Here is a 22,989-nt window from a genome sequence, read left to right on the forward strand (position 1 = left end):
CAGGCTCAGTAGTTGTGGCGCACAGGCTTAGTTGCTCCACAGCATGTGGGATCTTCCCAGATCAGGACTTGAACCCGTGTCCCCTGCATTGGCAGGCGGATCCTTAACCACTGCACCACCAGAGAAGCCTGATAACTTTTTAAAGAGAGATCATTCTGGAAATTTTGTTAGATGTTATCTCTTCCCACTGTATGCCTGGTTTTTACTAAGCGTATTTCATCGATTTGGCATTTCTTATTTTTCCCCAGACTGAGGCAGCTAAATTAGTTCCAATGGGTTTCACCACTGCAACTGAGTTCCACCAAAGGCGGTCTGAGATCATACAGATTACTACCGGCTCCAAAGAGCTTGACAAACTACTTCAAGGTATAGTAATCCCTTATCCTGTGCTGTGAACTGCGGTTAGCAAAGCATCCAGGTTATAGAATATAACTAAATAAAATATTTGGGTCGGGTTTATGTGTTAGATAGAATTAAGAAATAAAGAGAAGTATTCACATTGAAGAAGGAAGACTGCTGGAGGGTGGTACTTGACTTAAAAAATACTAAAATTATCTGCCAATTAAATAATTTAATCTCCATTTAATATTACATTCTGAGAGTAAGCTCCCTCTGCCTAAAGAATAATTATAACCTTTTATCTACCACAAGGTAGAAAATCTGATGACTGGTTAAAACACTCCATGCTTGAATACTACTTTGTAGTATCAATACATTGTAGTGCACACTAATCTTCAGGACTTTATGGAAAGCTGTAAAGGTTTTGAACTTTTGAAAGCACTGCTGTCTTAAATTTTTGCAGAGTTAGATTTGGTCCTTGTTGCTTCCCCAAATATTCGATCATTCAAGTTTCCTTTTTTTTTAAGGGCACAAAATAGCATGGGTTCAGGAATCACACTCAAATTTGAGCATTTGCTTTCTGTCCTGTTCCCCGCTCAGCATTTACTGGCTGTATTACATGGTGCAGACTACTTATTGTGGTCTACGCCTCGGTTTTCTTATGTTCATAATGAGAACAAAAAGACTTCCTACCGGGACTTCCCTGGTGGCGCAGTGGTTAAGAATCCGCCTGCCAATGCAGCAGACATGGGTTCAAACCCTGGTCCAGGAAGATCCCACATGCCGCGGAGCAACTAAGCCCATGGGCCACAACTACTGAGCCTGCACTCTAGAGCCCACGAGCCACAACTACTGAGCCCACACGCCTAGATCCCGTGCTCCACAACAAGAGAAGCCACTGCAATGAGAAGCCCGTGCACCACGACGAAGAGTAGCTCCCGCTCACCACAACTAGAGAAAGCCCGTGCGTAGCAACGAAGACCCAATACAGCCATAAATAAATAAATTTATTAAAAAAAAGACTTCCTACCTTATAAGTTATTGGAATTAAATGAATTGATATATATATAAATACATAGCACAATGCCAGATACACAAGAGACATTTGGTAAACATTAGATATTATTTATAATTTATTTTTTGAAATGACTGCTTATTGACTTGTGATGGCATAGTTCTGTATATTGATTTGTGGTGATAGTGAAATGAAGCTACAGATGTGATAAAATTGCATAGAACTACACACACACAAATGAGTGCATATATACCTGGAGAAATCTGAATAAGCTCTGTGGATTGTATCCATATCAGTTTTCTGATATTGATACTGTATTATAGTTATGTAAAACGTTAACACTGAGGGAGGCTGGGTGAAGAATTCACAGGCCCTCTCTGTACATTTCTTTGAAATTTTCTATGAATCTAGAATTATTCCAAAATAAAAAGTATTTTTAAAATTACTGCTTGTTGAAAATTGGGGTTCTAAATTATGTAAACATCTTTCTGATGAGCTTCTAGGACATTTCTTTTTTTTATAAATATAAGTTTATTTATTTTTGGCCGCATTGGGTCTTCATTGCTGCGTGTGGGCTTTCTCTAGTTGCAGTGAGTGGGGGCTACTCTTCATTGCAGTACGTGGGCTTCTCATTGCGGTGGCTTCTCGTTGCAGAGTATCCGCTCTAGGCACATGGGTTTCAGTAGTTGTGGCACACAGCCTCAGTAGTTGTGGCTTGTGGGCTCTAGAGTGCAGGTTTAGTAGTTGTGGTGCACGGGCTTAGTTGCTCTGCAGCGTGTGGGATCTTCCCGGACCAGGGATCAAACCCATGTCCCCTGCACTGGCAGGTGGATTCTTGACCATTGCGCCACCAGGAAAGTGTTCCCCTAGGACATTTCTATGACTATTGTTTCTAAATATTTGTATTGTGCTAAGAGGTGTTTCTTATTGCTCTTCTATTAGGAGGAATTGAGACTGGATCCATCACAGAGATGTTTGGAGAATTCCGAACTGGGAAGACCCAGATCTGTCATACGTTGGCTGTAACATGCCAGGTGAGCTGTTGGGGCTCTAATCAGATCAGCAAGAATGTGTTGATTCCTGTTATTAGCAAGCATCTGTTAGCATGGGCAAAAAATGCACTTTCACTGTTTTCAGGAATGCTATAGCTAGGGGAACTTCCCGGGCCATCCAGTGGTTAAGACTCTGTGCTTCCACTGCAAGGTTCAATTCCTGGTTGGGGAACTAAGATCCTGCATGCCACGTGGCTCGGCCAAAAAAGAAAAAAAAAGGAATACTATAGCTAGTTAGAAGATAGACTGCTACTGCAAAACTTCCATAGCGTAGAAACTTTCAGATTATTAATTTCACCTACTTTCTTACCAACCACTAGGCCTCCCCTGGCTTCACCTGCCCTCTTCACTAGTTTATATTGTATGATTCATCATTAAATGATTCTTCATTAAAGTCATTCCTTTGCAGATACCCTCAGATTTACATCCCCCATCTGAAGAGATGCCATTCCTAGATAAACCCTATCTGTCTTTTCAGTGCCTGTTCCCAAGTAGCTGATCATACTGGAGAAAAATCCTAACATAAAGGTGATTGGCATCACTTTAAATTCAAGATGACAGACTTTAAGTTAACATTTGATACTGCTTGGCAGACCTACTGAATTTCTCCTCTGAAAAAGGTTGAATTCAGGCAGACTTTTTCCCACTCGTTAGGACAGTTATCTCATACTTTGTCCTTTCTTCTCAAACCTTCATGCTTCTCCTCAACCCTCACTCTTAGCCAAATGACCTAACCTGTTCTTCACATCAAAACTACAAAACCCACCTACCTTTTTTTAAAAATTGATTTTATGAAGTATAGTTGATTTACAGTGTTTTGTTAATTTCTGCTGTATAGCAAAGTGATTCAGTTATACTAATATATACATTCTTTTTCATATTCTTTTCCATTATGGTTTATCACAGGATATTCTTTTTTAAATATTTATTTATTTATTATTAATTTTTATTTTCTTTTTCTTTTTTTCTTTTTGGCTGTGTCGGGTCTTAGTTGCGGCACACGGGATCTCTTCATTGAGGCATGCGGGATCTTTCGTTTCGGCGCACGGGCTCCAGGGCGCACATGGGTTCTGTAGTTTGTGGCACATGGGCTCTCTCATTGAGGCACGCCAGCTCAGTAGTTGTGGCAGGCGGGCTTAGTTGCCCCGCGGCATGTGGGATCTTAGTTCCCTGACCAGGGATCGAACCCATGTCCCCTTCATTGGAAGGTGGATTCTTTACCACTGGGCCACCAGGGAAGTTCCTATCACAGGGTACTGAATGTAGTTCCCTGTGCTATACAATAGGACCTTGTTGTTTATCCATTCTATATATAATAGCTTGCATCTGCTAATCCTAAACTCCCAATCTATCTCCCCCCCCCACCCCTCCATCGCCCCCCACCTCCAGCAACCAGAAGTTGATTCTCTACGTCTTTGAGTCTATTTCTGTTTCGTAGATAGGTTCATTTGTGTCATATTTTAGGTTCCACATGTAAGTGATATCATATGGTATGTCTTTCTCTTTCTGACTTATTTCACTTAGGATGATAATCTCCAGGTCCATCCATATTGCTACAAATGACAATAAAAAATACCCCTCAGCCCAACAATGTATTACTTTGGTAAACTCTAAAAAGGATTTTGGAGAGAGAGACAGTTTTATGGAAAGATGAGTTCAAAATTAGAGGTGGTGGGTTTGAGATGTTTTGAACAAAATGGTATTACAGATCTTCCTTGATATACGATGAGGTAACATCCTGATAAGCCCATCGTAAGCTGAAAGTCATAGGTCACAAATGCATTTAATACACCTAACCTACTGAACATTGTAACTTAGCCCAGCCTACCTTAAACATGCTCAGAGCACTTACATAAGCCTACAGTTGGGCAAAATCATCTAATACAAAGCCTATTTTTTTTATAAAGTATTGAATATCTCATATGTAGTTTATTGAATACTACACTGAAAGTGAAAAACAGAATGGTTGTAAGTGTACCAGCTGTTTACCCTTTGGCTCAGGCAGCTGACTGGGAGCACAGCACACTGCTGCTGCCCAGCATCATGAAAGTATCGTACAGCATATTGCTAGCCTGGGAAAAGATGGAAATTTAAATTTTGAAGTATGGTTTCTACTGAATTTGTATCACTGTTGCACCATAGTAAAGTTGAAAGATTGTAAGTCGAGCCATAGTTAAGTTGGGGACTATCTGTATTTGAATCTAGATAGATTATACTCACTTCTCCCATGGGCAAACTTACTGATGGAGTTGGAGAATAACTGAAAGGAAATCTGCCTCCTTTTAGTTTTTTTTTTTTTTTTTTTTTGGTTTTTTTTTTGTGTGTGTGTGATATGCGGGCCTCTCACTGTTGTGACCTCTCCTGTTGCGGAGCACAGGCTCCGGACACGCAGGCTCAGCGGCCATGGCTCATGGGCCCAGCTGCTCCGCGGTATGTGGGATCTTCCCGGACCGGGGCACAAACCTGTGTCCCCTGCATTGGCAGGCGGACTCTCAACTACTGCACCATCAGGGAAGCCCTCTGCCTCCTTTTATCATTATGACAGAGGGGGCTTCCTAGTATCTTTCCATTCAGTGTGAATTCTTATCATCTCAACAAAATAACAGTCATTGTTGGAACTCATTTATAAATTTAAAAATCAAATATAAATTGTTCTCTTTTGTGTTTTTTTCCCTTATAAAACAAGTTATGAACTATCCTTCATAATTCTGTATTTAAATAGCACTTTATAAAAAATGTTTATTACATCATTGTAATGCAGTGCTATAGTTAAAGATGGTATGTGCCATAAAAAAAAATATGGATTTTGTTAGGATCCTGTGTCTTGGGTAGGGTTCACATTTTAGTGAAACACATATATGTGCAGAGGCTAATATTATGAGACTGATTTTCTGAAGTTACCCAAGAAAATCTGTCTCCTCATTTTTTCATGTTACAGATATGTCCATCAGTCAATACTTCTGTCTTGAAGTGGTGAATGCCATTTCTTTCTTTCAGTATTTATTTATTTATGTATTTAGGCTGCACCAGGTCGTAGTTGCGGCATGTGAACTCTTAGTTGCAGCATGCATGCAGGATCTAGTTCCCTGACCAGGGATCGAAGCTGGGCTCCTTGCATTGGGAGTGCGGAGTCTTACCCACTGGACCACTAGGGAAGTCCCGCCATTTCTCGAGATAGGAAAATATTTTGCTTCTTCATGAATAAATGTTTATCTAATAGCTAGAGGCCCAACTTCATGGTCTTCTGTTTTTCTCATCATTTTCCTTTCTCACTTGTCATCTTAATTGTGTTTCTCTCCTCAGTTGCTCTACTGATCTTTTCATTGCAACTAAAATGTCACCATATGACAGCCACGTTAGGATTCCAGTATCAAGTAGACCTAAGCCATGTTGGCTCCATCTCATACATAACTCCTAGTAGAAAAAGAGTTAGGGGGATAGGAGAACTTTTAGGATAAGAGGGGAAGCAATGAGAAGAGGAAGAGTGGTATAGTAAGCTGTAGAAGCTATAGCTTATTGCCCAAAGCACCATTAGAAAATTGTTAGCTAAAGGGAAATAGGAGTGTTTAAAATATCACCCAGACATGGGTCATTTGACATGATATGTGACCTTTTTAAATAGAAATGATTTCCCCATGTTGTTTTGGGTTTTTTTAATCTTATTTTTTTTAATTGTTATATTTATTTTAGTTTTGGCTGCATTGGGTCTTCGTTGCTGCGTGCAGGCTTTCTCTAGTTGTGTTGAGCGGGGGCTACTCTTCATTGCAGTGCGCGGGCTTCTCACTGTGGTGGCTTCTCTTGTTGTGGAGCACGGGCTCTAGGTGCAGGCTTCAGTAGTTGTGGCTCGCAGGCTGTAGAGCGCAGGCTCAGTAGTTGTGGCGCATGGGCTTAGTTGCTCCACGGCATGTGGGATCTTCCCGGACCAGGGCTTGAACCCGTGTCCCCTGCGTTGGCAGGTGGATTCTTAACCACTGCACCACCAGGGAAGCCCCCCCACCCCATGTTGTTTTGACAGGGATTCATGTGGAATAAATATTTCAAGTACATTACACAATATAGTTGCCATGGCAACTCAGCCTATCACACTGATGCTCTTAAGTTGTACAAACAGACTCCTATATTGGAAATGTTTATTAAGTTGTCAGATAATGCCTATTAATAAACTGAAGGAAAATTCTAAAATATATCCTCTCTATAAAAATAACTGAACATTCACAGTTGGCTGAATAACTACGGATCTTTGATATTTTTTTCAGAGAAAAACAATTCTAATTCATTAATAATAGAAAGGATTACATGTCACCAGCCTAAGAGCTGGAACCAGAGGTATAGAGAGGGTGTTAGATTACTATTTAAATCTAAACGTTATCACCTCACATTTTTTCAGGTTTTCTCAACTTAAGCAAAACCCCACTATATATTAGATCTCTGTCTAATAGTGAAGTTACATAAAGTTGGGAGCCATACTTAGGTTACAAAAATGAATAGCCCATGCTTGTTCAAAGTTCTAGTATAATTTTAAAATTCTGAGAAGACAGTTTAACATAAGTATCAATTTTAAATGCACGTGCCCTTGACAGAAAATATGTCTTACAGAACTTTTCACATATAGTCAAGAATAAATGTGTAAAGAATCTACACCATAGCATTATAAAATGGTGAAAGTTCAAAACAACTTGCATCACTACAAAATAGGAAGAAGAGTTAAATTATGGTACTAAGCAGGTATTAAAAATAGCTACTTTGGTGGTGTCCCAGCCCAGTAACACAAGATGGCTGAAGTGGCACTGGGAGGGTGAGGTGGAGGAGACAAAATGCAGTGGGGTGCAGAGCATATAGTCCATCCCCTTGTGACTGGCCCAGCAATACCCTGGGACCATGTCCACTTCTCTGCTGTCAGTCGGCCTACCAATGCCATGCCAGCCACTCATGGCCTCCCTTCTCCCAAGGAGGTCTATTTAGCTGGAAAAGAACTCCCTCGCATGCTAGCACTAAAGATACAAGAAAGTGAAAGAAGGGAGAACTTCATTCATCTTAATTCCTGGGGACTTAGCCCCCTGAATGTGAAGATTTTCTCCTCCCCCCAAACTGAGGCAGCTTCTGCTTTCTGTCCTCTTGGCCAGTGGTTTTAAACATTTCCTCTATCAAGACCCTCTTTTGTTATTATACATATCCTTTGCTCCTTTCATGGATTCCTAAGATTTGAAAGATTTATCTGCCAACCTGCATAATGATAGCGTAATCATTTCCCCCTTTCCAAATTAACAACGCCTTCTGTAATTGAGTATACGCTAAAATCAGTGCCCTAAGAGGTGGAGGATATCAAGTCTTCCAAGTACATTCTGTATGTCAGGCACTGTGCTAAACAGTTTACATGAATTATCTAATCTTCAAAACAGTGCCATAGGGAGATTTTATCTACATTTTACAGAAAATGTAGAAACTGAGAATTAATATTCTCAGGTTCACATAGCAAGTGGCAGAATCACATAAAAAGTGTTTGTATGAAAATGTATAGAAAGTGATCTGGAAGAGGACTCCTGTGGGAGATGGGAGTGATAAAGAAGAACTTCCAGTTTTTTACTTTTTTCTATATTGTTTGAATTTTTAATACAAGCATGTAGTACTTTTGTAATTTTGAAAAAATACATTTTCTCAGAAATAGGAAAAGAAAATTTTGGTGCTACCAGGCACTTAATGTAAACTGTCCTGAGGGATTTTCCTCAGAATTTAAAGGTGTATTAGGCTCCAAAGTAGATTTCAAGGGTGGAAAATACACTTTAGCAACATTCACTTAAAATCTGTAGAACTCAGGGTGTCTGGTGTGGGATAGGTAGCCTGAAACAGATTTCCCTGAGGAGCTCAAAAGACAGTTTTCATGTCATTCCTCCATTTTCTTTCCTTTTTTAAAACTCTTTGTATTCTTCCTTTTCTGCTTTTGTTCATTTTTAACATCTGTGTGTACAATTGGAGCAGACATCTTTTTATTCTTTCTTGCTCATACTGTAGACGTGCTAGGGATGCCCCTGGGGTATTTCCAGTCTCCTTTAGCAACCCTAAGGAATGAACTCTGCTCAATAAAGTGAAGTGTAAGTGTGGTCTGCATATGCTAAAATTAATTGGGTATTGGATCAGGGTCTCTTACTTATTAAAGCTAAGTAAATGATCTTCCAAATGTTTGTTGTCTTGAGAGAATTGATCGGTCGTGTGTTGGTATACAGTCATAGAATTTAAAAAAAAAAAAAATTAGAATTTTTTTTTTTTTTTTTTTTTTAAGAATTTTGTCACCTACTTTGGTCTATATTTCCAAGCACTCCAACTCTGGCTAGACTCTAGCCTCACGTGTTATGGGACACAATGAGCCTCATATCTACTACTAACTGTATTTCTATCAGAAGTGAATGCCTCCTCCCTACCTCTGATTGTCACTTTAAAGTGTTTTTTCCTTTTGCTTTACTGGGAGTGGGAGGAATTATAGACCCATCATGAGGAAGTTGGTCAGTTATATTAGAAGTACAGTGTCATTTCCACTGTTCTTTTTCTCTCTAGCTTCCCATTGACCGAGGTGGAGGTGAAGGAAAGGCCATGTACATTGACACCGAGGGCACCTTTAGGCCAGAACGGCTGCTAGCAGTGGCTGAGAGGTAGGTTACTGGATCAGGTGAGAGAAATATGGCTCCATATGTCACTGTAGTGATTGCCAGGGCTAGTCTGGCTGAAGGGTGTCTCTTCTTCTCTCTTATTGCTCTGTATCCCAAAGTCATATGTGTGTTTCAAAAGAATAACCTTCCTTAGAGAAAAACATGCTCCTTTAGTCAAAAATCTATGAGTTGCTGTCAGACTGGATAAAAAACAAGATCCAACTATATGCTGCCTTCCAGAGAACCACTTAGATTCAAAGACACAAATAGGTTGAAACTAAAAGGATGGAAAAAAGATATTGCATGAAAAGTAACCGTAAGAGGGCTGGAGTGGTTGTACTAATATCAGACAAAATAGACTTTAAGACAAAAAAAATCAGTAGAGGCAAAGAGGAACGTTTTAGAACTAAAAGATCAGTTCATGGGGAAGATATAACAAATGTAAACATATAGAGACCTAATAGAGCCCCAAGATATGTGAAACACAAATTGATATAATTGAAGGGTGAAATAGACAATTCAAGCTCACTGGGGCCTAATGCCTCACTTTCAATAATGGATAGAACATTTATCAGATGCCCTGATAAAGAGCATGTACAAAAAACCTACAGCTAGCATCATTTTAATGGTAAAAATCTGAATATTTTCTCTGTAAGGTTGGAAATAAGACAAGGATCTCCACTCTCACTACTTATGTTCCACAATGTACTGTAGATCCTAGCCAGTGCAGTCAGGCAAGAAAATGAAATAAAAGGAATCCAGATTGGAATGGAAGATGTAAAATATCTTTATTCACCAATGATATGATACTGTATGTAGAGAATTCTTAGGAAACTACACACAAAAAACTGCTAGAACTAAATTAGTTTGTTGCAGGATGCAATCTCAATATGAAAAATCCATTGTACTTCTGTATACTGTAAATGAACAAGAATTAATAATTCCATTCACAATAGTGTCAAAAAGAATAAAATACTTAGTAATAAGCTTAACCAGAAGTTCAAGACTTGTACACTAGGGACTTCCCTGGTGGTCCAGTGGGTAAGACCCTGTGCTCCCGTTGCAGGGGGCCTGGGTTCGATCCCTGGTCGGGGAACTAGATCTTGCATGCCACAACTAAGACCCGGGATAGCCAAAATAAATTTTTTTTTTTTTTTTTAAAAAGGGCTAGTAGGGGCTTCCCTGGTGGCACAGTGGTTGAGAGTCCGCCTGCCGATGCAGGGGACGCGGGTTCGTGCCCCGGTCCGGGAAGATCCCACATGCCGCGGAGCGGCTGGGCCCGTGAGCCATGGCCACTAAGCCTGCGCGTCCGGAGCCTGTGCTCCACAGCGGGAGGGGCCACAACAGTGAGAGGCCCGCGTACCACAAAAAAAGAAAAAAGAAAGAAAAAGAAAAAAATAAAAAAGGACTAGTACACTGAAAACTAACATTGCTGAGAGAAATTGAAGATCTGCATAGAGAAACATTCCACATTCATGGATTGGAAGATGCAGTATTATTAAAATGGTAAGGGAGTTCCCTGGTTGCCTAGTAGTTAGGATTCTGGGCTTTCACTGCTGTGGTCCAGGTTCAGTCCCTGGTCGGGGAACTGAGATCCTGCAAGCCGAGGTGCAGCAAAAAAAAAAACAAAACACCTCCCCTCAAATTGATCTATAAATTCAACAGAATGCCTATTGAAATTCACCAAGACATTTTTGCTGAAATTGACAAGGTGATTATAAATTAATATGGAAATGTCAAGGACCCAGAATAGCCAAAACATTCTTGGGAGGAAAAAAAGAACAGAATTGGAGGTCTCAGTCTTCCCAATTTTAAAACTTACTATAAACAACAGTAATCAAGACAGTGTGGTGCTGCCATAAGGAGAGACATATGGATCAATGGAACAGAATTGAGAGTTCAGAAATAAACTGTTTTGGGACTTCCCTGGTGGCGCAGTGGTTGAGAATCTGCCTGCCAATGCAGGGGACACGGTTTCGATCCCTGGTCCAGGAAGATACGTGCCACGGAGCAACTAAGCCCATGCACCACAACCACTGAGCCTGCGCTCTAGAGCCCATGAGCCACAACTACTGAGGCTGTGTGCCACAACTACTGAAGCCCACGCACCTAGAGCCTGTGCTCCGCAACAGGAGAAGCCACCGCAATGAGAAGCCAGCGCACCACAACGAAGAGTAGCCCCCACTCGCTGCAACTAGAGAAAGCCCTTGTTCGGCAATGAAGACCCAACACAGCCAAATAAATAAATTTATAAGAAAAAAAGAAAGAAACTGTTTCACTTATAGTCACTTGATTTTTGAAAAGGTGAAAGACAATTTAGTGGAGGAAATAATAGTCTTTTCAATAAATGGTGCTAATGTAGTTGGATATCCACCTTACCTTACACTATACATGAAAGTTAACTAAAAATGGATACCATTCTGGTGATTCCTCAGAAAATTAAACATAGAATTACAATAAGATTCAGGAATTCCACTTCTGAGTATATACTCAAAAGAATTGAAAGCAGGGACTCAGATAGTTACACACCAGTATTCATGGCAGCCCTGTTCACAGTAGTCAAAAGGTAGAAACAACCCAAGTATCCATCAACAGTTGAATGGATAAACTAAATGTCCTCTATACATACAATGGAAAATTATTCTCAGAATGTAAGGAAATGCTTACAGTATGCTACAACATGGATGAACCTTGAAAACATGCTAAGTGAAATAAGCCAGTTGCAAAAGGACAAATGTATGATTCCTCCTATATGAGGTACTTAGAGCAGTCAAATTCATAAAGACAGAAAGTGGAATGGTGGTTGCTAGGGGCAGGGGTGAGGAGAATGGGGGATTATTGTTTAATGGGTACAGAGTTTCAGTTTGGGATGGTGAAAAAATTCTGGACATGGATGGTAGTGATGGTTGCACAACAACGGGAATGTGCTTCCTGCCATTGGACTGTACACTTTAAAAAGATTAAAATGGTAAATTTTATGTTATGTATGTTTACTGTGTATATATATATATATATATATATATATATATGTATATATATATTTAAAGAATGATAGTCCTATATTTAGCTAAAATTATAAAACTTTCAGGAAAAAACAGCAGAAAATCTTTGTGACCTTGAAGTAGGCAGAGATTTCTTAGATACAACACAAGAAAGCATAGTCTATGAAAGAAAAAAACGATAATACAGAGTCAGTTTTCATTTAATCAAAATTTGAAACTTCTGTGCTTCAAAGAGCACTATCAAGAAAATAAAAAGACAACCCAAAGAATGTGAGAAAATATTTGCAAATCATATCTGATAAGGTTCTAGTATCAAGAATATATAAAGAACTCTCACAACCCAGCAGTAAGACACCCCAATTAAGAAATGGGCAGGGCTTCCCTGGTGGCGCAGTGGTTGAGAGTCCGCCTGCCGATGCAGGGGACACGGGTTCGTGCCCCGGTCTGGGAAGATCCCACATGCCGCGGAGCGGCTGGGCCCGTGAACCATGGCCGCTGAGCCTGCGCATCCGGAGCCTGTGCTCCGCAACGGGAGAGGCCACAACAGTGAGAGGCCGTGTACACAAAAAAAAAAAAAAAATGGGCAAAGGACTTGTATAGACATTTCTCCGAAGCAGATGTAAAATGGCCAATAAGCACATGCAGAGATGCTCAACATTATTATTCAAGAAGAAATGCAAATTAAAACCACAGTGAGATACCACCACTAGGATGGCTGTAATGAAAAAGTAACAAGTGTCAGGGAGGATGTGAAGAAACTGGAACCCTAATACATTGCTGGTGAGAATGTAAAATTGTGCAGTCACTTTGGAAAAGAACAATGTGGCAGTTAAACATAAATTTGTCATATAGCCCAGCAATTTCACTCTGGTTATGTACCCAAGAGATATGAAAACATGTCCACACAGAGACTTGTTTGTGGATGTTTATAGTATTGTTATAGTGGCCAAAACCTGGAAACAACCCAATTGTCCATCCACTGATGAACGAATAAAATCTGGTTGATCCATACAATAGACCGCTATTCAACAATTAAAAGGAATGAAGTACTGATACTTGTTACAGCATGAATGACCCTCAAAAAACATGCTAAATGATAGAAGCTAGACATAAAAGACCACATATGGTTCCATTTATATGAAATTTCCAGAAAGAAAATCTGTAGCGGGAATTCCCTGGCAGTCCAGTGGTTAGGACTTCGTGCTTCCACGTAGGGGGCATGAGTTCAATCCCTGGTCGGGGAACTAAGATCCTGCATGCCACGAGCCAAAAATTTAAAAAATTAAAAAAAAAATCACTTCAGGTGTCTTTTTGTTTTTGACTGCGTTGGGTCTTCGTTGCTGCGTGCGGGCTTTCTCTAGTTGCGGCGTGTGGGGGGCTACTCTTCTCTGCGGTGCATGGGCTTCTCATTGCGGTGGCTTCTCTTGTTGCCGAGCACGGGCTCTAGGTGCGCGGGCTTCAGCAGTTGTGGCTTGTGGGCTCAGTAGTTGCGGCACACGGGCTTAGTTGCTCCGTGGCATGTGGGGTTTTCCCGGACCAGGGCTCGAACCGGTGTCCCCTGCATTGGCAGGCAGACTCTTAACCACTGGGCCACCAGGGAAGTCCTATTTGTTTTCTTTTTGAAAATAGCCATTCTGGCAGGTGTGAGGTAATATAGGTCATTGTGGTTTCAATTTGCATTTCCCTTGTGATTAGTGATATTGAGCATCTTTTCATGTGCCAGGTGTTTGTTAAATATGCAAATTATCACAACTCTTCCCTAAGCATTGTGATTCATTAAGTCTGGTTTAGACCTAGGATTTTTTTTTTTTTTTTTGCGGTACGCGGGCCTCTCACTGCCGTGGCCTCTCCCGTTGCGGAGCACAGGCTCCAGACGCGCAGGCTTAGCGGCCATGGCTCACAGGCCTAGCCGCTCCGCGGCATGTGGGATCTTCCCAGACCGGGGCACAAACCCGTGTCCCCTGCATCGGCAGGCAGACTCTCAACCACTGTGCCACCAGGGAAGCCCGGAATTTAATTTTTTTAACAGAGTATTCTTATCCTTAGGAAGTTCTGGAAACACTAAGAGAAGTTGCTTATTTCCAACCAACTTTTTCCAAGTTGTGGGAATTGAAAGTTCTATGTGCTGCATCAGGAATGTAAGCACAGAGATCCCCATAGTCGTCTTTGTGAACTCTGTTGAGAGAAAAGCCAGGATGACTCTTTGTTTTTCTAGTAAATCTTCCATATTCTGACAGCAAAAGGTAATCTCCGTTCCTGATAGTAGATTATATCAGTGTTTCTTGAGGCAAGACTAGAAGACTTGTGCAGTACAGTACTTAGGCCTCTTCAGTCTTTTTTTCTGTCTTATAGTTATGATTTAAATAAAGAAAATTTTATCTCCTTATTTCCATTTGGTCAGGATCCCAAGGTAAAACTCTATCTTCACTTCATTTTCTTCTCTCCATGCCCAGACTCAACAAATTCATCATCATCAATCCACTTAATACAAGAGCTAAACTTCCATCCATGTTGATAATGGTGAAGAATAGCTGGTGAAATGTCCAGGAAAGTGCAAAGACTGCATGTGCCTAATATGATGAATCAATTCATCATAAGATGTGGAAAATTCAGTTGGATAGAGTGGGATCTCCTGATATTGTGGTTCAGCTTATTGCAGTGTTATTTCAAGTGCTAGAACATTCTTTTGTTTTTCTATTCTTTTGGGTAGGAAAAATGAGAGGAAAACTATTTACTAAAGCTAAGTCTCAGAAAAATAGGTTTGACACAGTGTATGCTTTTGTAATGATCAGAATCTACATAGAATAGACTACTTTTTAAAGACTGATAAAATCTTAAGCATAGAAGTTTTTGGTTCTCAAGGAATTATAGCACACTGATTTTGTTTAAACAGATTATCTTTTGAACTGTTACATAAGGGAGTCAGTATTATACTTTTAGACTATAATGATTTTAGGTAACATTAATGTGAAAATATTACTTGAGTTAAAGTGATGATATATAATTCTCTTTTGGTTTGGGTTATAGATAAAAGCTGTATTCAGCAACATTTATTCAGAATGTACTAGGTATAAAAAAAAATGTGCTAGTTGGAAAGGCCTAGTCTTTTCCCTCAGGGAATTTGTTGTCTAGTAAAAGAATGGCAGGTAGCTCCTCCCAAGTGCCATAGAAAAGCCTAAATCAAGTTTTCTGTAAGTGCAGAAGAGGGAGAATCACGTCTATTTGAGAGGTGCAGGGAAGCTTTTATAAAAGTGCGGGTATTTAGTTGTCTTGATAGATGGATAAATCAAACTACCTTTGAAGAAATGGGGTCCCATTAGCATACATTTAATGAGAAGTTGTCTTACTTGGACCACCTTGAGTATTCATGTCTTAGGAAGCAGTTACAAAGGTGAGAAAATATAGATTGTTCTAAGAAAATAGGAAGTATTTTTAAATGCAAAGGGAAGAAAAATCATTATTGAGGTATAAGATGAATTAAGGTATCACTTATTTAACCATACTAGATACATGTCACATATTCCATAACTGTAACTAGTTACTAGCAAGAAAAAAGGGGAGAATAGATGAAATATACTTACTTCTCTTAAACCTCTTACAGTTTTGAGTCCTTAGAAGGTTTTTGAGCTTAGAAGGTTTTATTCCTATACAACAGCAGTTTATGTATGTTTTTAATTGATCTTTGGTTGATTCATTGTTTTTATTTCAGTCCCAATTCTGTCATGCTGCCCTTTGTTTTTCCAGGAGACCATTGTTTCCTTATATTTGGAAATTTCTCATTCTAGTTCAGGAGTCCTCAAAAAATAAATTTGATTTATTCTTAAGTCCTGCCAGGTAGATCTACTCTAAAGCAGTTGCTGTCATCTCTTTATAGTTTCCCTGGGCTTCCTAATAGAAAGGGAATTATATTCTTTAGCCTTCTTACTATCATTTCTTACCTACCCATCCAGGTAATTTCGTTGTTAGAGATGAATTTCTCATCTGCCTTAGTTCTGTGTGCAGCCTCAAAATGTTCTTTCTTCTAGATATGGCCTCTCTGGCAGTGACGTCCTGGATAATGTAGCATATGCTCGAGGGTTCAACACAGACCACCAGACCCAGCTCCTTTATCAAGCGTCAGCCATGATGGTAGAGTCCAGGTATGTGGGCAATAGAAGATACTGAATATGTTCCCAGAGCCCTTACCCTGAATCTTGTACATGCGGCCAATTTGATAGTAGCTTGAATTAGATATGGGGAGATTTAAGTTTTAGTTCCTATTTTGCTACTCTTTGTCGTTTAGGTCAAGTCGCTTTTAAAATATGAAGCTATAATCCACCTGAACTTGTTGGAATTTTTTACTTTGTTAAAGGGTTATTCAGAAATGGATGCTGTATAAATAAATAATATATAACTATAAAATTGCAGGGTAATGGGAAAGAGCAGAATATGACATGGGCTAGAAACAGGCTTCAGAGAATCCATGTTCCCTGTAGGTATGCACTGCTAATTGTAGACAGTGCCACCGCCCTCTACAGAACAGACTATTCGGGTCGAGGTGAGCTTTCCGCCAGGCAGATGCACTTGGCCAGGTTTCTGCGGATGCTTCTGCGACTTGCTGATGAGGTAAGTTGTGGGTAGGGACAGAGAATGCCTACTTTCAGGGGCCATGAATTCTAGTAGCCTTGCTGGGAGGCCAGGATACCAGGGCCTGGTATCATCAAGTTATCAGTTAGATATAGAGACTTCAGTCATTCATTGCTTTATGGGGGATAAGCAGTAAGTCTCTTGGAATGTCTGACCACAAAAAAATGACATTTATCCTTTCCCTGTCAGTTTGGTGTAGCAGTGGTAATCACCAACCAGGTGGTAGCCCAAGTGGATGGAGCAGCCATGTTTGCTGCAGATCCTAAAAAACCTATTGGAGGAAATATCATTGCTCATGCCTCAACAACAAGGTAAAGTGATGGGAGAGATGGCTTCATCATGGAATGTCATATTAACTGTGCAATAGACATGAAGATAACATTTCCATTTGAACCTTGTTAACTGCTGCTGTTGTGTAATTAGACACGGGAGCCCTTGCTTAACCTAATTGTCATGCTCTGGTTAGAACAGGTGTTTGGCTTTTAGTTCATAAAGGAATTAAAAGCTCTCATATGTGGAAGAATAAATATGAGCAATTGATATCTCATTATTTTTTAAAAGGTTTCAATATGGGAAATCCACTGGGGGGCAGGGGGTGAGCAGAAATGCATTCCTCTGGATTGCAAGTGCCCTAAGGCAGTGGTCCCCAACCTTTTTGGCACCAGGGACCAGTTCTGTGGAAGACGATTTTTCCACGGGGTGGGGGTAGTGGGGGGGGTGGCCAGGATGGACGGTTCAGGCGGTAATGCAAGCGATGGGGAGCGGCAGATGAAGCTTCGCTCACTCACCCTCTGCTCACCTCCTGCTGTGCGGCCCAGTTCCTAACAGGCTGCGGACAAGTACTGGTCCACGGCCCGGGGGTTGGGGACCCCTGCCCTAAGGAATACAGAAAGATCCCCAAAGTCCTTCTAGGAAGTATATATGTCTAAAAAATTTTTAGATCTACTATAAATAGTCAGGAATATAATTTTTTTTTTAATGTTGAGCCTTCTTTTATTTATTTTTATTTTTGCTGTGTTGGGTCTTCATTTCTGTGCAAGGGCTTTCTCTAGTTGTGGCAAGCGGGGGCCACTCTTCATCGCGGTGCACGGGCCTCTCACTATTGTGGCCTCTCTTGTTGTGGAGCACAGGCTCCAGACGCGCAGGCTCAGTAGTTGTGGCTCACGGGCCTAGCTGCTCCGCGGCATGTGGGATCTTCCCAGACCAGGGCTCGAACCCGTGTCCCCTGCGTTAGCAGGCAGATTCTCAACCACTGTGCCACCAGGGAAGCCCAGGAATAGAATTTTTTAATTATAATAACTTTGGTGCTTTGGTCTGTGTCTTTGTCCCAGACTGTACCTGAGAAAAGGAAGAGGGGAAACCAGAATCTGCAAAATCTATGACTCTCCTTGTCTTCCTGAAGCTGAAGCTATGTTTGCCATCAATGCGGATGGAGTAGGAGATGCCAAGGACTGAATCGTTGGGTTTTTTCCTGTGATAAACCTTAAGTGCTGCAGCCTAATGGAGAGGACTGCTCCCTGAGGTTCTTCACAGGCCTCTTCCTGTTGTGACTGCCAGGAAAAGGCTTCCAGGAAAACAGCTATTATATCGGCTTTTCTTACGGTGTAAACACGAGACAGGTCAGTAGTCACAAGCTGATCTGAAATGTTTATTCCTTCTAGTATATTAATCTCTATGTGAATTCTTTGGTTTGGGGGTGTAGGTATGAAGTACCTTTGACATCATAGTGCCTTGGGGTTGACTCAGGACTAACGGCTATTGGCCAATCTTATGTCTCTAAGAGAACTAAAACTGGAGAGACCTGGCTTCTCTCACTGTCTGAATAATGTTGGGGAAAAATATGCCTGAGCTATGTGGCAAAGGGAGTGGGTCTCCTCACAGGTTTTTTTTTTCTCTGCCAGTAAAACTCTTAAATCAGAAGCAGGTAAAGTTTGTGTGTCTGAATTAGCTTATATAAGAATGTTTTTTTAGATAAGGGTTATTGAATAGGCCTGCTGGGCTACCAGCCCTTCACCATCTACTCTTTTTTAATGCTAAGAGCAATTCAAGATAGTTCTGGAATCTTAAACATTTCAGAAGCTCTTCAAGTAAGTAGATTCAATGTGGGACTGCTAATAAAGTAGTTATTTGTAGTGAATATGCTGCTTGTAGGAGTTATTCTGGTACAAGCTGAATATTTCAGGATAGGGCCTTCATAATATAGTTTTGGCTCTGGGTAGGGTGATCAGTTTCTATTGCTTTAAAATTGAAAATTTAAAAGGGAAGTCCCACATTCAGATGATTCATTTTATACTCCTTTAACCTAATAGAAGATCTCACAAGATGGCTACACCATGGCTTTCCTGTGGCCTTTGTTTTTATTCTTTAAGTTTTGTATTGTATAGGGCTGGTTCTTGCCCAGATTATTCTACTTCAGGGGTTTGAGATACTCCTTCCCCTTCAAACTTCTACCCAGGATGGGTTCTAACCAACTCTTCCAATTTCAAAGGGCTTCTCGGCTAGTATTAGGAGAGGCAGTGCAAATCTCTGCTGTTGCCAGTGTTGATCCTACTATATGTAGGGAGATAGGAAGATACAATTTAATGCAACTTTGTTTTAAAAACAGTTCTGTTCCGTGACTTTATAGAACAGAGTGCCTCCTAGGCCTTCTTTTGTTTCTACATTACAGAACAAACCTGGGATGAAATAATAAAGCCACAGTAACAGATTCTGGAATGGAAGCTTGGTTCTTAAATAAAAGCATCTCCATCTTTTAGTCCTATAAAGTATTTAAGTGACCTTGACCTAAAAACTTCTCAATTTTTCTTGTAGGGAGGATTTTCTTTTCAGATGGGATTAGGCTTTGTGCTATTGGCCCTGAGAGGGTCAGGGAACACCTGCTTAGTTGGACTAGGCCTTGTTAGGCTAAAAATAAGCTCTTTTTATGTTTTACATTGAACTAAAATTTTCTCTGGAAGTATTATTAACCAGAGAGCTCATTCTAAACTGTTTGGTACTGTTTTTCTACTTGTCTGCAATAGTCTCATAGTAGAAAACAGTTATGGAAGTGTGAAGCAAGAATAAGGAGCTATAGCAAACATAGAAAGGGGATTATAATCACGTCTAGTTAAATTTGGTTTATTTCAGGTTTGTATCAAAATATATTCCAGGCAGCTCCTCAGATCATCATTTTCACAGTCTCAGATCATCATTTTCACAGTCTCATAAGCCTTATGCACTGCTGTCGTTCAAAAGCTGCCAGGACTCTGGAAGTCAAGTGGTCCAGCCCCTCGGCCCAGGAATACAGTTACAATCCACATGATAGGTTGAGAAGAGGCGATACCCATGGACTCTCCAACCTTTTATCCGGGTAGGTTAGGGTGTGATTTTAGGACTATATACTTTGGTGTTGAATAGTAATCAGTGAAAAAGATTAGAGAGTAGAAGTTCTATGTTTTGTTCCTATAGCTCTTTGGAGTTTCATCCACCTCACCAGCAGTTGGAAGACAGCCTTCAGTGCTCTACCCACACTAGTCTTGGTTTTTCAAGAATTCACTTTACGGAGAGAGTAACAGAAACCCGGGCCTCAAGTACTTCCCCAATTTCAGATTAGGTAACGGATTAGAATAAGTTAACCAGTAGACAATAAGAAGAAGTTGGGGAATGGTGGCAGGTAGCAGTCAGACCTAGGAGTCAGGACACTCCCTTAACCAGTCTTGCTCAGTTTCCTGATCTAAGCAGAACCTAAGAGAAAAAAGACTTGATTTTTTTCCCCCTCGAGTCATGAAGGCCATTGAAATGTGATTATTCTCCTAAAATTACTTCCAATTCTTCCAGGTCCTTCTGGAAAGCTGAATCCTAGGGAGACAAGAGAATAAGACTAGGACTCAAAATCTAAGTAAGCCAACATTTCCAAAACCATTGGTACCTGAGAATGGGCCCTTTGCTTCCTTGCTAAGCTGTTATCATAGTCTTTTTCCTACTTTCCCAGAAGAGCCTGGAACCTACGAAATCTGTCTCCTCCCCTAGGGGAGATGTATACGAAACAGCACACATGCAAAAGGAGGAAATAAGACCTCAAGGGAAGATATTCTTTCCTGAAAGGGTCACATAATGACTCAGTGAAGGATCCCTGTGTTAGTAAAGGTCTTAAGTATTACCTCTTTAGTGACATTTGGCAGCTCCAGGGCCAACTTCATCCACCGTTTAGCTTCAGGGTTTTTCCCTAGTTCTCTGTAGCACTGAGAAGACACAACAGTGAAAACCTGGGAGAAATGCCACCAGGAGACTAGAAGGGGATGAATATGTGTGCCCTCAGGAGTTCCTAGAAATATCAACACACATACTTTCATCTATGTTGAAATAGGCAGGTGAGTTTACCTTGGAAATATATATCCTTCCTGCTTTGGAAAATCCTGGCTGTAGTTCTTCAGCCTGGAGAAGGGAGAACACATTTCAGTAAGGTGTTCCAAAGTCCAAGTCAGGCTAAAGTTTATTAGAGAGTTCCAGTCCCCAACCTGGAGATTGATTCAGTGAATCTATATTTTTTATAAGCTTTTCTGATGGTTCTGATTTTCCCATAGAACAGGCACACATAAAACTGCCCTCTACTTAAAACCCCTTCCAATAATGTCCTTAGGAAAAATAAGGTCACTCTGGCCTTTCTGGCTGCTGTCCACCCTTCCCTTCCTTCCCCAATACCTTTAGGAAGCTCTGGAGGGCGTCCTCCACAGTGGCACCGAGAGGGCTTTCACACAAGGCTGTCGCAGTTTTTTTTTCTAGCCAGCTTAGGTGAGAGACCTGCCACCAAGAGATCAAGGTGTGACTAAAAACTTAAGTATCTTTAGGAACATTGAATGTTCTGTACTGAAAGCAAACAGGGCCAAATAGGACCGGGTCTAATCACCACTAATGTGACCGCTTAGAAGAAATAACACATAAGCCAGACCAGGCTGAGGACACTGCTCTTCCTTGTAAAGGTGATCAGTGTCTCAGGACAGTTAGTTAGGGCCCTTATGTCAAGCCCTGAAATTTAGCTTACCTGGTAGCACCACCTGCCAAGGAGAAAGTATGCCATGGGGTTTTCTGGCTTGAGAGCAATGGCTTTGTCCACATGCTCCTGAGGAGAAAATATAAATATAAGGGAACAGAGGCAAGTCACAGAGGCTGCAGGAACACCTTTGCAAGGAGCTAGGATGCAGCAGGGAATCTGGACTAGACCAGCACCAGGGAAGGAGGAGAAGCCTTTCCTCACCTTGAAGCTAAAGCCACTCTGGATGCGCCTCTGGATGCCCTCATGCTCAGCCAGCTGACCACAAAGCACTGCATACCTAGGGGGAAGCAGCAGCAAGCTCAGGGACAAGGACTGAGTACCGTCCCTGCCAGTACTGGGATTCCCACCCATGGGCAATTGCACTGCGCCTGCATCCTTATCCAGAGATGAAAATGTCCTTTCCATCTGTACTTAATTCCTCTTTTCACAGACTTGTGGTCCCAATTCATATTCTTTAGCAGATACAGTGGTAGGCTTACAATTCTCCAAAGTACCCTAGGTACAAAAAAGGTGGGTCTTCCACATTAAAGCTCTCTTATACTTAATATTTAGGCAAGGTCTCAGTCCAAATTTCCCCTCATAATGAGTATAGCCATAGCTATCATAAACACTTAAGCAGGTATCTAAAAATCAGCATCAAAGTATAAGAGACCTGAGTACACTGCTTTTTGTCTCCTGAGCAGACATTGAAGAAGAAGGTCTCATTAGCCTTGGAAGTATACAGGTATATCATTGGGAAGCTGTTTGGGAATGGGATTCTCTAGGAATTTCTAATGTTAGCTTGGGAACCAACAGAAGCAGAGGAGGAAGAAAAGGCCTCCGATTTCAGCCCTCTCCTCTACATCCTCCCTCCCAGGAGAACAAAGACAGCCAGCTTCCTATCTTCTGCCTTCAGAAACAAAGGCAGAAGATATTACCCCCATCCCCTCTGCATTCTTTCTAGAAGCACAGTTGACAAATGAGTGTCTAAAGGCCCAAGTTGCTTTTTTGTGTACTCACTAAATATCTGGGGGTATTTGTATCGGATACTTCCAGAGGCTCATTTCCAGTTTAGTCCAAACAGCTGTTCCCCAGGAAAAGCTAAGAAAGTATGAGGTCAATTTCCATCCTTGGGACCCCAGGAGCCCCAAGAGAGCCCACAGGGAAACAGCACCTGTGACACCCAAGAAACAATGACCTGGCGTCTTGAGAAGAGGCGCTGCAGAGACAAAGTTTCAGCAACAGATAGAGAAACAGCCTCTCCCAGCTCACAGTCTGAGGGCAGGGTTATGGGAAGCAGGGA

The 22,989-nt window shown here is 41.1% G+C and overlaps 2 protein-coding genes across 7 annotated transcripts in view; one reads left to right on the top strand and one right to left on the bottom strand.

The window, feature by feature from the left end:
* The window catches only part of RAD51 (RAD51 recombinase), a 35,411-nt gene extending 16,029 nt beyond the window's left edge, over nt 1–19,382 (top strand). For 4 of the 5 annotated variants that reach the window (XM_019935301.3, XM_019935300.3, XM_019935303.3 and 1 more), the window contains 7 exons: nt 249–366; nt 2,297–2,388; nt 8,956–9,050; nt 16,075–16,188; nt 16,525–16,654; nt 16,865–16,986; nt 18,007–19,382. In XM_019935301.3, the coding sequence (XP_019790860.1) occupies nt 249–366; nt 2,297–2,388; nt 8,956–9,050; nt 16,075–16,188; nt 16,525–16,654; nt 16,865–16,986; nt 18,007–18,130 (795 nt within the window). In that variant the 3' untranslated portion in view covers nt 18,131–19,382. The remainder of the gene's footprint in view (nt 1–248; nt 367–2,296; nt 2,389–8,955; nt 9,051–16,074; nt 16,189–16,524; nt 16,655–16,864; nt 16,987–18,006) is intronic. The other variant, XM_033851480.2, reaches the window with a different exon arrangement.
* A 394-nt stretch (nt 19,383–19,776) lies between these two features.
* RMDN3 (regulator of microtubule dynamics 3) overlaps nt 19,777–22,989 on the bottom strand; it is a 31,020-nt gene continuing 27,807 nt past the window's right edge. For both annotated transcript variants that reach the window (XM_019935299.3, XM_033851478.2), the window contains exons 8-13: nt 21,909–21,984; nt 21,696–21,773; nt 21,356–21,454; nt 21,035–21,088; nt 20,815–20,895; nt 19,777–20,512 (exon numbers count right to left, since the gene is read on the bottom strand). In XM_019935299.3, coding sequence (XP_019790858.2) covers nt 20,459–20,512; nt 20,815–20,895; nt 21,035–21,088; nt 21,356–21,454; nt 21,696–21,773; nt 21,909–21,984 — 442 coding nt within the window. In that variant the 3' untranslated portion in view covers nt 19,777–20,458. The remainder of the gene's footprint in view (nt 20,513–20,814; nt 20,896–21,034; nt 21,089–21,355; nt 21,455–21,695; nt 21,774–21,908; nt 21,985–22,989) is intronic.

Source organism: Tursiops truncatus, chromosome 2 (assembly GCF_011762595.2).
Source record: "Tursiops truncatus isolate mTurTru1 chromosome 2, mTurTru1.mat.Y, whole genome shotgun sequence".
Taxonomy (NCBI): Eukaryota; Metazoa; Chordata; class Mammalia; order Artiodactyla; family Delphinidae; genus Tursiops; species Tursiops truncatus.